Below are 10,905 nucleotides of genomic sequence, written 5' to 3' on the forward strand. Positions count from 1 at the left end.
ATCACTGGGGCAACCAAGCCTCCTGCTTGCTCCAGCTCCGTGGCTGCCAGCCACCATCTTGGTTGGGTTAATTTGCATATAGTCACTCTGATTGGCTGGTGGGCGTGGCTTAAGGTCTAGCGAAGGTACAGTCAATTTGCATGTTTGTCTTTTATTAGTGTAGATTATTATTACTAGAGGCCCATTGCACAAAGATTCACGCAATAGGCCTTCCTTCCCCTGGCAGCCGGCACCAATTTTCCTCAGGCACCCGGGACCCAGGCCTTTGGTCCGGCCACAGCAGCGAGGCTTGGCTTTTCTGCTCCAGCTGCAGTGGAGAAGCCAAGCCTCTTCAGTCTTCAGTCTTCAGTCATCTTCAATCTTTGCTCCGTGCCTGCATATGCAAATTAACTGCCATTTTGTTGGGTTAATTTGCATACTCATCCTGATTGGCTGGTGGGCAGAGTGACATCAATTTGCATGTTTCTCTTTTATTAGTGTAGATTACTGAAAGTATTACAGATGCCCCCCAACTTCCCCCATTTGCCCCCTCCACCCAACCCTTGTTCCACCCCAGGCCTTCATCATACTATTGACTATGTCCATAGGCTGTGCATGTATGCATATATGTTCTTTGGTTAATCTCTTCCAGTCCCCCATATCCCTCTTCCCTCTGAGATCTGTCAGCCTGTTCCATACATCTTTTGTTTCTGGATCTATTTTGCTTTTCCATTCATCATGTTCATTAGATTCCACATATAATTGAGATCATGTGATATTTGTCTTCCTCTGACTGGCTTATTTCACTTACTATCTTTCTCCCCCTCTTCCTTCCTCTCTAAAATCAATAAAAATATAAAAAATAAAATAAAATAAAGTGGCCATATAGTTGGCCAGGGCATCTCTCTAAGACACTGACTTAGAATAAATGAGAATCAAATAGCCCATTCAATTGTTCATGATAGAATAACATGGCAATTAACCAAGGAGATGAATAATTGCTCTAATGTGTCAGCTACTGTGTTTTGAACAAACTGTCCCCTAGCAAAATTTGGAAAGTTCATTAAGACGAACAGTTATTCTGAGTACACTAACCTCTAACATATGTCATGGCAGAGATAAAAAGTACCTACCATACTTGCAAAGAAAATATTAAATGTACTCAGAAATACCTAACTACTTTTCGTAATTATAGCAAATATCAGCTGATTTATGTTTTCTTAGCACTATCATTTGGTTTAGCTGCTATTTTCTTTTAAACTTGTAGATGATAACCAGAGGGATTAGGCCTCTTTTTTAAATGTCTGGTTTAGCAACATTTAAATGAAGTCTCTTTCAAAAGTGTCCCAAACTTTTTTTAATTTGCTAGCAGGTTAAAGTTTAAATTGCAAAAAGACTGACAGGCAGTTTTATACTTTTAGACAAAAAAATGCAGAACTGTTGATAATTGCAGTTGGTGTTTAAAGGCAGCATACAACAGCAAATCAACTAATGAAAAATTGCTTTTGGCAAACACTTCCTTCTGTAAGAGCACAGCTGGTGGCTTAGATAGCATTGCTGGGGCTCCAACTCACCCACTTAGTATGGACCACGTGATGAGTCTTAATTCATTGACCAGAGGCCTTAGAAATTATCACAAGTTACACATTTAAATGTCTAAATTTTATCCTATTTTAACCTGACAAAATTACACATAAATTGAGCTATGCAATGTGAATCGATACTTTATTATTGTTGTCATAATCCTACCCTAAATTTATCAATCACATGCATTAACTAAAACACAAAAAGGTAGATTTCAACAAATATATAGTTTTATAAAGTAATCTTTGAGGTCAGAAGATTTATGGTCTCAGTTTTGATTAACATGGACCTTGGTGAATAGGTGCTCCTGGAAATATTGTAGGAAGTATTAGGTCTACAAAAGATCAAACTATAATTTTTGAGGTATTGAAATATTTCCAAAATGAACTGATGATATGGTCATTCAATACATAATTCTACCGGCTTGGTAGTTTTCCTACAGTCTAGGAATTGAACCTGCTTTTCTAGAGCACAGAAATGTGTTGCAACAGAGGGAAAATAGCTGGCCGCTTAACACAAATACAGAGATGTGCAACAGTAGTTTTACAGTTGTAATACAAATACGTAATACAAAAATGAATAAATAATAATACAAGAATAAACTCTATGTTTTGCAAACCCACAACTGTAAACCTACTTTTGCCCACCCCTGTACATACTGTTCAGAACTTTCTTGGGTAGAATTGGCCACTATATGATAGGTAATTCCTATGGTAGGTGCTTGGGATTCATCAGTGAACCAGAGGAAGACGTTGGCTCGTACGGAACATTCATTCTAAAGGGAGGAGTCAGACAACAAACATTAGACATAGAAAACAAGTACATTATATTGTATCTGAAAAAAATTATAAGAAATATGGCAAAAATAAAGTATAGCAAGGCCAGGAAGATTGGAAATGTATAGGGAGGAAATAGGAAGGCTGATTACATTTCAAAAAGAGTGTCCAGAATACACCTATTAAAAGGTTCTATTTGACTAAGGCTTTGAAGAGGTAAAGGAATTAACCATAAAGATATTGATAGAAGAGGATTTCATGCAAAGACCCTAAAGCAGGAGCATGCTAACATGCTCTAGGAAAAAGCAAGGAAGCTAGGGTGGTTGGAGCAGAGTGAGCAAGTCGAAGAGTTGTGGGAGATAAATTCAGAGAGGTAACAGAGCACTAGATCAAGTAGAGACATTTAAGCCTCCTTAAGAAATCCCCAAAGTACAGAATTCAGAGAGCTTTAAGGTTGGTGAACATGTCCACGTACCAGGAAAGTGGCATACCCCAACCCCACAGGAACAGAAGTTCCTGTGCTCCCACCTTTTCAGACCTTGCCTTATGTATCTCTCCACCTAGCTATTTACCTGTATCCTTTATAATATCCTCTATCTATACTAATAAAAGGGTAATATGCTAATTAGACCGGACGTCTTCCGGACGTCCTTCCTGGCAAAGCCAGGCCTGAGAGAAGCCGCCCACCTGCGGTCCCTGGAACCAGCGCCTGCGGCTGCGGCCCAGGAGAAGCAAAGCTGAAGCCACCCGCCCGGGTGTGGGGCTGAGGCAGAGGTGATTAGGGGCAATCAGGCAGGCAGAGGTGGTTAGGGGCGATCAGGCAGGCAGGCAGGTGAGCAGTTAGGAGCCAGCGGTCCCGGATTGCAAGAGGGTTCAGGCCAGGCTGAGAAAACCCCCCTCCCATGCATGAATTGTGTGCACTGGGCCTTTCGTTATATAATAAACTGGTAATGTAAGTAGGAGTTTCTGAGTTCTGTGAGTTATTCTAGCAAGTGATTCAATTCAAGGAGTGAAATCATGGGAGCCTCCAAGTTGTAGCCAAGTTAGTTGCGGGTAACCTAGGGGTCTAGTACTTGCAATTGATATCTAAAGTTGGGGGTACTCTCTGGGCCAGTGTGGGTCAGTGGTTGAACATCGACCTATGAACCAGGAGGTCACAGTTTGATTTCAGTCAGGGCACATGCCCCAGTTGCTGGCTGGATCCCCAGTAGGGGACATGCAAGAGGCAGCCGATCAATGATTTTCTCTCATCATTGATGTTTCTATCTCTTCCTCTTCCTTCTTCTCTGAAATCAATAAAAATATATTTAAAAAAAAAAACAAAGTAAAATAAAGTTAGCTCATTAAGACCTGTGTTTGGGGTCTTTGCTAATTCTGATTATTCGTCAAAATAAAATTGAATTGTAGGATGTCACAGAGAATTGTTTGGTGTAGCGGGGGCAAACACTCGTCTGGTGTTAGAAGTGTTGTGAGTATGCCAGTAGGGTAAGAGTGAAGGAAAAACACAGAAGTGCTTTTTTTCTCCTAGACAAACTGACATAAATGGGGCCAATCACTTTGTAGATGCAAAACTACCATCCCAGTAGATTACCTTTCAGCAGTGATCCATCCATCCCCCATCCGTCTATCTATCTATACATTCAGTTTTACTGAGCATCTGTGCTCTAGATACTGTGCAAAGCATTGGTAAGGGAACTAGTTATGATCCCCATCCTTGTAATGTTTACAGTTTAGTAAGAGAAACACTGGTCAAGCTATTACATGTGTGATGAAAATTATGAGAATTTTCCAGAAGACTATAACAGGGAGACTTAATTTCTCGTTATCCATTTGCCAAGGATTATCTGAAGCCAAATTTTCACATCACAAGGACTGATACCCTGTAGGCTTATTTCTAGAACTATTCCATCAGGAGAATGTCATGGTCACAGCAGGAGAGCAACATCAGGGAAACCTGACACCGCCAATGTCTTAAGCAAGGTTCTTGCCATTCACTGTTTTAGGGCCTGGCGTCTTCTGGATCTTCCCCACCCCCTGAAAGTAGAGCGAGGTTCACCACATAATAGCACCTCAGTATCATTTGGTTGGATTAAATTGTGCTACAGGTTTTGCAGCATTTTCTCTACCACTGAAGTCTTAGGAAGAACCACATATATAGCTGCTCTTCTGGAAGCAGACGTGTGCAAAACAGAGCATGCCTTTGCTCTCCCTACCTATCAGGGGTTCCTACACATTCGAGGGGACAGAGGTGAGGCTATGACCTCTGAGCTTGGCTCCAGGTGTGTGATGCTTGCAGAGACACCGTTTCCTTCTACCTAGTGAGGTCAGTAGTCATCTCACTTTTCAGATGAATAAAATCCACTTTAGATACACAGTCACAGAAAGTTTAACTTGCTTTGTTCACTGCCTTTATCGTGGTAGCTACTTGATGACTCATTCTAACTTCATCTCATGATTCTTGATAGAATCCTCCCAAATCATCCATTGGCTATTAAACCACATTACTCATCTTGTCATACTTTACTTAATGTGTTATTCTCTGCTGCTACTCCAAGACCAGATTATAGTATGATATGTTTATGTTATTCAAAACATATACTCACTGCTACTTGGTGGCAAAAATAATCCATTGATATTTCGAGGTTTGCTGTGATAAAAGATACAACTGATCTTCACACAGCCAAGAGGTTGAGTTTCCCAGAAGCATGAAATACTGCAGTTTTGCTAAACAAAAAAAGGCGGAGAAATGTAATGATCAGATGTCATAAAAAATACCATGAGCTACAATACAATATGAGAAAAACTATTACAATTACTGATATAGGATACCATGTGTGTTTCCTGGCTTTCAGTGTTTTTAAGCTCTGCTCTTTAAAAGATGCAATGGAGCCGAAGCCGGTTTGGCTCAGTGGATAGAGCATTGGTCTGTGGACTGAAAGGTCCCAGGTTCAATTCCGGTCAAGGGCATGTACCTGGGTTGCGGGCACACCCCCAGTGGGAGATGTGCAGGAGGCAGCTGATCGATGTTTCTCTCTCATCGATGTTTCTAACTCTCTATCTCTCTCCCTTCCTCTCTGTAAAAAATCAATAAAATATATTTTTTAAAAAAAAGATGCAATGGAGCTCAACTGGTGTGGCTCAGTGGTTGAGCATGGACCTATGAACCAGGAGGTCATGGTTCAATTCTTGGTCGCAGCTGATTAATGATTCTCTCTCATCATTGATGTTCTCTCTCTCTCCCTCTCCCTCCCTCTCTGAAATCAATAAAAATATATTTTAAAAAATAAAAGATGCAACGAATATTCCTAAAACATACTCCCCCATTTTTCTATGATTTTAAATTGAGCAAAGTGCAAAATGCCTAAAATTAAGTAGTGGAAAAATATGTATTTTCTATTGTTTTATGAGTATAAATACTATTGAAGGGAAATCTTTTTAACAAACAATGATGCTGAGTAATTCTACCTGCATTTCCATGTGTCTAAATCTGCAAAGTGGATTTAGACATTTTCCCTCTCTCCATAATGAGCACACAGTGTCACTGCCAAGGGCCTTTTCACAGTGTCGGAATCGGCACTGGGAACCCTGAAAGAAAAAAGTAAACAGTGTAGAAAACTCAATATATTAGCGTTAGTGTTCAACAACAGTAGGCTGCTAATTAATTAAAGAAAATATGATATCAAATTATAATTTAAAAAATACTACAAATATAAGGCCATCAATTTAAAATTTGACAAATTAGTCTATTTTTTAGTGAGAGATTGGCAATATAATCTAATTAAATAACACATCATGTCACGAGTCAGTGATTAAACACTATTTTTTTATTATCATTTAATCCATATGGCTCACTCAGAATAAATATGAGACCAGTGATACTTTTGATCACAGTGTAATGAAGAAAGCCAGAGTGCGTTTTCATAGACTCTCCAGCCATATTCTACTTATGGAGATGCCCTCTATTACTCAACCTTTTTATTACATAATGTTTTCTCAGTCTACGAAGATACTGTTAAGTGTGTTTATATAAGGAAAGTGAATGGAGCTTACACTTTAAATTGTTATGGAATTTTAAGTAATTATCACATTACGGTACATTAAATATGCTTTATGTCCTTGTTTTACACAGATAAAACAATTGTGCCAATACATGTACATTCCAATGCTTTTTTATACTAATAAAAGCAGATGTGGATTATTTTAATGGGCTATTATACATTTTTTTATTCTTTGTCTTTTATACATAGATCCATAGTGAAAAAAAAAACTGTAAGGAATTTATTTTAGGCAGAGAGATAGATAACTTACAATAAAAGTATTCCATTAAGTTCTTCTCTATTTTGACACATATTTCATGATTGTTTCTTATCTTTGACCACCCTTTTACTCTGGTCTTCAATCTCTACTCCCTTTTTTAAGAAAAACTATATATATTTTTTATTTCAGAGAGGAAGGGAGAGGGAGAGAGAGATAGAAACATCAATGATGAGAGAAATCATTTATTGCCTGCCTCCTGCACAACCCCTACTGGGGATCAAGTTCACAACCCAGACATGTGTCCTGACAAGAAATTGAACTGTGACCTAATTGAACTGTGAATCTAATTCTAACAGTCAAAGAGGTTGATTATATTCAGGTTTCCTAGCAGAGATGAAACACCTTAAACTAGATACATCATTCCTTTCACTGGGTTCATTCTGGCATGAACATAAAACTCCAAACATTGAGTTTCTACATTTATTTGGTTTCATTGTGATCCATAAATCCTAATCTCTTAAATATTTTCCCCCAATTAACTTTATAAACCTAATTAATATCTGGCTAATTTGTTTATATTACTTCTTTTCCTTTTTCCATGATATAAAATGTTTGTTGTTACTTAGATTTTTGACAGGGGAAAATTCATTACTTGGGTTAATGAATTTCAAATAAGGAATCAATTTGATTTATTAAACTAAATTTGATAATGACCTGAATTTATTTGGATTTATATGACTGAAACCACATTAACCAAAACATTATGATGTTTCCATATTAGAAATTTGATATTTCAAAGAACCATAATATAGGCAAAGTGCCACATCAAGATGAAAAGAGCCATTGGCATGTAACTGGCATATATAAGGGCAGTTTAAACAAATATTTTAAATTATCACAGATTTCCTCAGAGAAATTCAATATATCAATAATACATGATAATTTTTTACTTCAGATTTTAAATACATAAAATATTTTACATAAAAATAGTAAATTTTGATTCAGCAATACAAATTATTGCCACATCTTCCTTCATTCTAGAAATCTTTAATATGTGAAGTACTATAAATTGTATATTTACCTTTATGCATGTGGAATTAAAAAAGAAATAGCAGTCATTCCCAACTTCTGCCATTTGCAACTTTCTTGCTGCTAATCCAATGTTTTTTAATATAAAAATTGCAGAAATACAAATATAAGAACTATCAGTGTGTAAGGGGAAAAATAATTTCTTTTCCACAGTCTTTCAGGCTATCAGTATTATTCCTTTAAAACTGACCTCCTGTTGACAGTATATTACACAATAGATACTTCTTAAAGAAATTTAAATTAGAAGATACCTTCTCTAGCTTTGCAGAAATGTTGAAAGTGGTTGCTAGTAAGCACACAAACTCAAACTTCCAGAATTTTCCTCACTGTTATCAAATCCATTGTTTGCTCATCATAAATGACCTCACCTATAACTGTAGGTTAGTTTGCCTTACTGAATACCATGCAGTATTTCTCTTACTCAATTCTTGTATATTAACCAAATCAGCTAGTAAAAATAAAATATTTTCTTTCAATGTTCTGATTGAATATGAAAATAAACTAGCTCATAATTGTATAACTCAAAAGTATTAAGTATTTCAAAGTAAATGGCTATTTTCCTAAACCTTATTTCTACATAGGGTTTGAAAACAAAACTGAAGTTTTAGATAGGTAAATATATTATCTATATTTTAAGATAATAAATTATTAAAATATATACTCACTACTATCCACTGATTTTGGGGAAAAAAATCATTCTGATTGCAATATTTTAATAGGTACCTGAAAATAAATTGGATTACTTATTCATCTTGTAGCTATATTCCATTCATTACTCATCCATCATAAAAGGAGAAAGCGCTTCTTCCTGAAGTAGAAAGGGTCCGGAGCACTTGCAAATTTTGAGACTGTGTTGAAAGCCACGTGATATACTTTGATTGTAGAATGAGACATTTCAATCCGCAGTTGAGTGTTTCTTCATCTTATTATCTTTACTAAAAGTACTGGAACCTAGCAGAAATGAACATAAATATTCATAGTAGGTGACTTAGAAGATGCCATAGAAATGACAGATTACACTAGATTAAAATGTACTTTTAAATTGAAATGCACATATTTGGAAATGTAATAGATCGACATATGGATTCCCATTGTCTAAGTAAAACAGATCAACTTAGTATGAACTTGTTGAATATAATACTTTGGACTAAAAATCTAGGAAATAAAATAAGAAACTAATATTTAGGAGAGAATTGGTTGCCTATAACTTTAAGTGAGAGAGTATATTAAAAAGAACTGGGCAGTATTCAAAGTAAGTTATGAAGTAGAGAATAAATATTTGGCTGAACCCTTAAATATATTAGCAAAGATTTATGGAAAAATCTAATATCTTGCCTTTTACTTTGCCCTACTAACTCTACAAAAAAGTATCCATTTTAGTCACATACGTTACTGGGGAAAACACCCCTAATAAATATATTTAAGTGGCCTTTACCTCCAGGTAAACTCCTTCTCCACTTAAGTTTTAGCTGCATTGGACTATTTGCAATTACTGTTACCAAACACCATTATTGCATGATTACATGTAACACCCTGATTAAAGCCATTGTGAAAAATCTGTATTTTACACCTGGGAAAGGCTAAAATAATGTTTTTACCTCTTGAAATTTGTTGTGAACAACTATATTCCATTAAACACAGCAAAAGCCAAAATGTGGAATTAAAAAAAAAAATTGTCATTGCAAAGAACAGCAAATTGATCTGTACATTTTGGTAGTCTTTAAAATGCCCGGAACTCTAATCTCTATCTTTTTTACTTTTCTTTTTTCTTTCTTTTTTTTTTTCTTTTCCTTATTCACTTTTTTCCTATTATTAAATTCATTCTCATCTTCAAGGGAAAGCTATGACCATATCAATGAGTATTTTTACTCCTAGTAATGAAGTGATGAGAAATTTGCCTCTGCAGCTGGGGGTAGGCCCAAAAATTCTGTAAATATTTTGTGTTGGTCAAGGTAGACTCAAATTGTGTCTTTCATGATAGGTGCATGTTAGAACACTAGCACATCAGTCACAGAAGGAAGTCTTTCTTCCAGTTTGTAATCCAGTAACCACTTTAAGTGTGGGGCCAGGTAGTAATCCCTGATGGCTCTTTAGGCTCCTGAGAATCAGGCAAAGCTGCTAGCTACCACCCATCAGAGTAGGAGTCCAGTTTCCAAGCCTGGATTGGTCCTATGGCAGTCTCCTGACTTGACTCCCCTTTCTGCAACAGGCTTTGCCTCAGGCACTAACAAAACAAAAGCACTGGAAATAAAGAGTGCTTTCTTGAGGAATGGGTTAGCTTTATTGGTATTATTAAAAAAGCAAGTAGAATGTGTTTTAAGATAATCCTTTCTCAAAAAATGATAGAATGTCGGACCTAGAAGATTCTGTGGCAGTTTGGGAAATGACAGTTGATAGTTGTGAGGGTTATTTGTTGTCCCCTTGAGACTTATGAAGGAAGCTGCTTTCCAGGATTTCTTTGGAGGAACAAAAATATCACCAATTCTTGACTATAAAATGCTAAGGAGGCTCTGGTCCCAAGTGCTTGCAGCCGGCATCAGGTGAAGCCCCAACCCAATCCTCACTGTTCTTTTGAGAAATAGTCCAAGCTGTTTTTAGTTCTGCAGTTGACTGGCTACAACGACTCAAGCCATTTGGACTCTGCTGGAGCTCATATTAAGATAAAGGAGATTCCCATTAAAAAAAATTGAGATTGAAATCCGCTTGCAGGTATTTCTGTGGTTTGGGTTTGCACTCCATAAAGAACATCAGAACCAATTCTGACCACATTACGGTTCAAATCGAGGGGTAATCCAAATGGTAATTATTTATTTTGCCCCAGGTGTTTTAATTATAGCATTTTTTTTTAACGTTCTTGTTGGGAAATCAGTTTTCGTTCGGCTTTGGGATGTCTCTGGATATTTCTAATCTTCTACAGTGAACTTATTAAAGAGAACAGGCAAGTAGGTTTCATCAGAACGGTGTTAAATCGCCATTGAAATGATTCGTTACTTATAAACTTGATATTATTTAATTATCATAAATATCGTCGGTTACTTTGTGTAGTTAAGTACACACATCCCACAAACGGATCTTTGTTTTTTCAAGAACCCGGGAGAAACACGTGGGAGAGCAGGGGGTGGTGTCTCGGCTCCAGCACTACAACTCCCAGAAGGCAACGCGGCCAGGTACGCTTCCGGCGCACGTCCCCGCCCCACGCTCAGTAGGTGGTCACGGCCGC

General features: G+C 37.1%; 1 protein-coding gene across 1 annotated transcript in view; it reads right to left on the reverse strand.

Moving 5' to 3' along the window:
- CUNH12orf50 (chromosome unknown C12orf50 homolog) overlaps positions 1-7,990 on the reverse strand; it is a 30,046-nt gene extending 22,056 nt beyond the window's left edge. The window contains exons 1-3 of the mRNA XM_006083992.1: positions 7,937-7,990; positions 5,805-5,924; positions 4,943-5,063 (exon numbers count right to left, since the gene is read on the reverse strand). Of these exons, the coding sequence (XP_006084054.1) occupies positions 4,943-5,063; positions 5,805-5,816 (133 nt within the window). The 5' untranslated portion in view covers positions 5,817-5,924; positions 7,937-7,990. The remainder of the gene's footprint in view (positions 1-4,942; positions 5,064-5,804; positions 5,925-7,936) is intronic.
- Between the last annotated feature and the right edge of the window lie 2,915 nt (positions 7,991-10,905).

The sequence above is a fragment of the Myotis lucifugus genome, unplaced genomic scaffold (assembly GCF_000147115.1).
Source record: "Myotis lucifugus unplaced genomic scaffold, Myoluc2.0 scaffold_9, whole genome shotgun sequence".
Lineage (NCBI taxonomy): Eukaryota > Metazoa > Chordata > Mammalia > Chiroptera > Vespertilionidae > Myotis > Myotis lucifugus.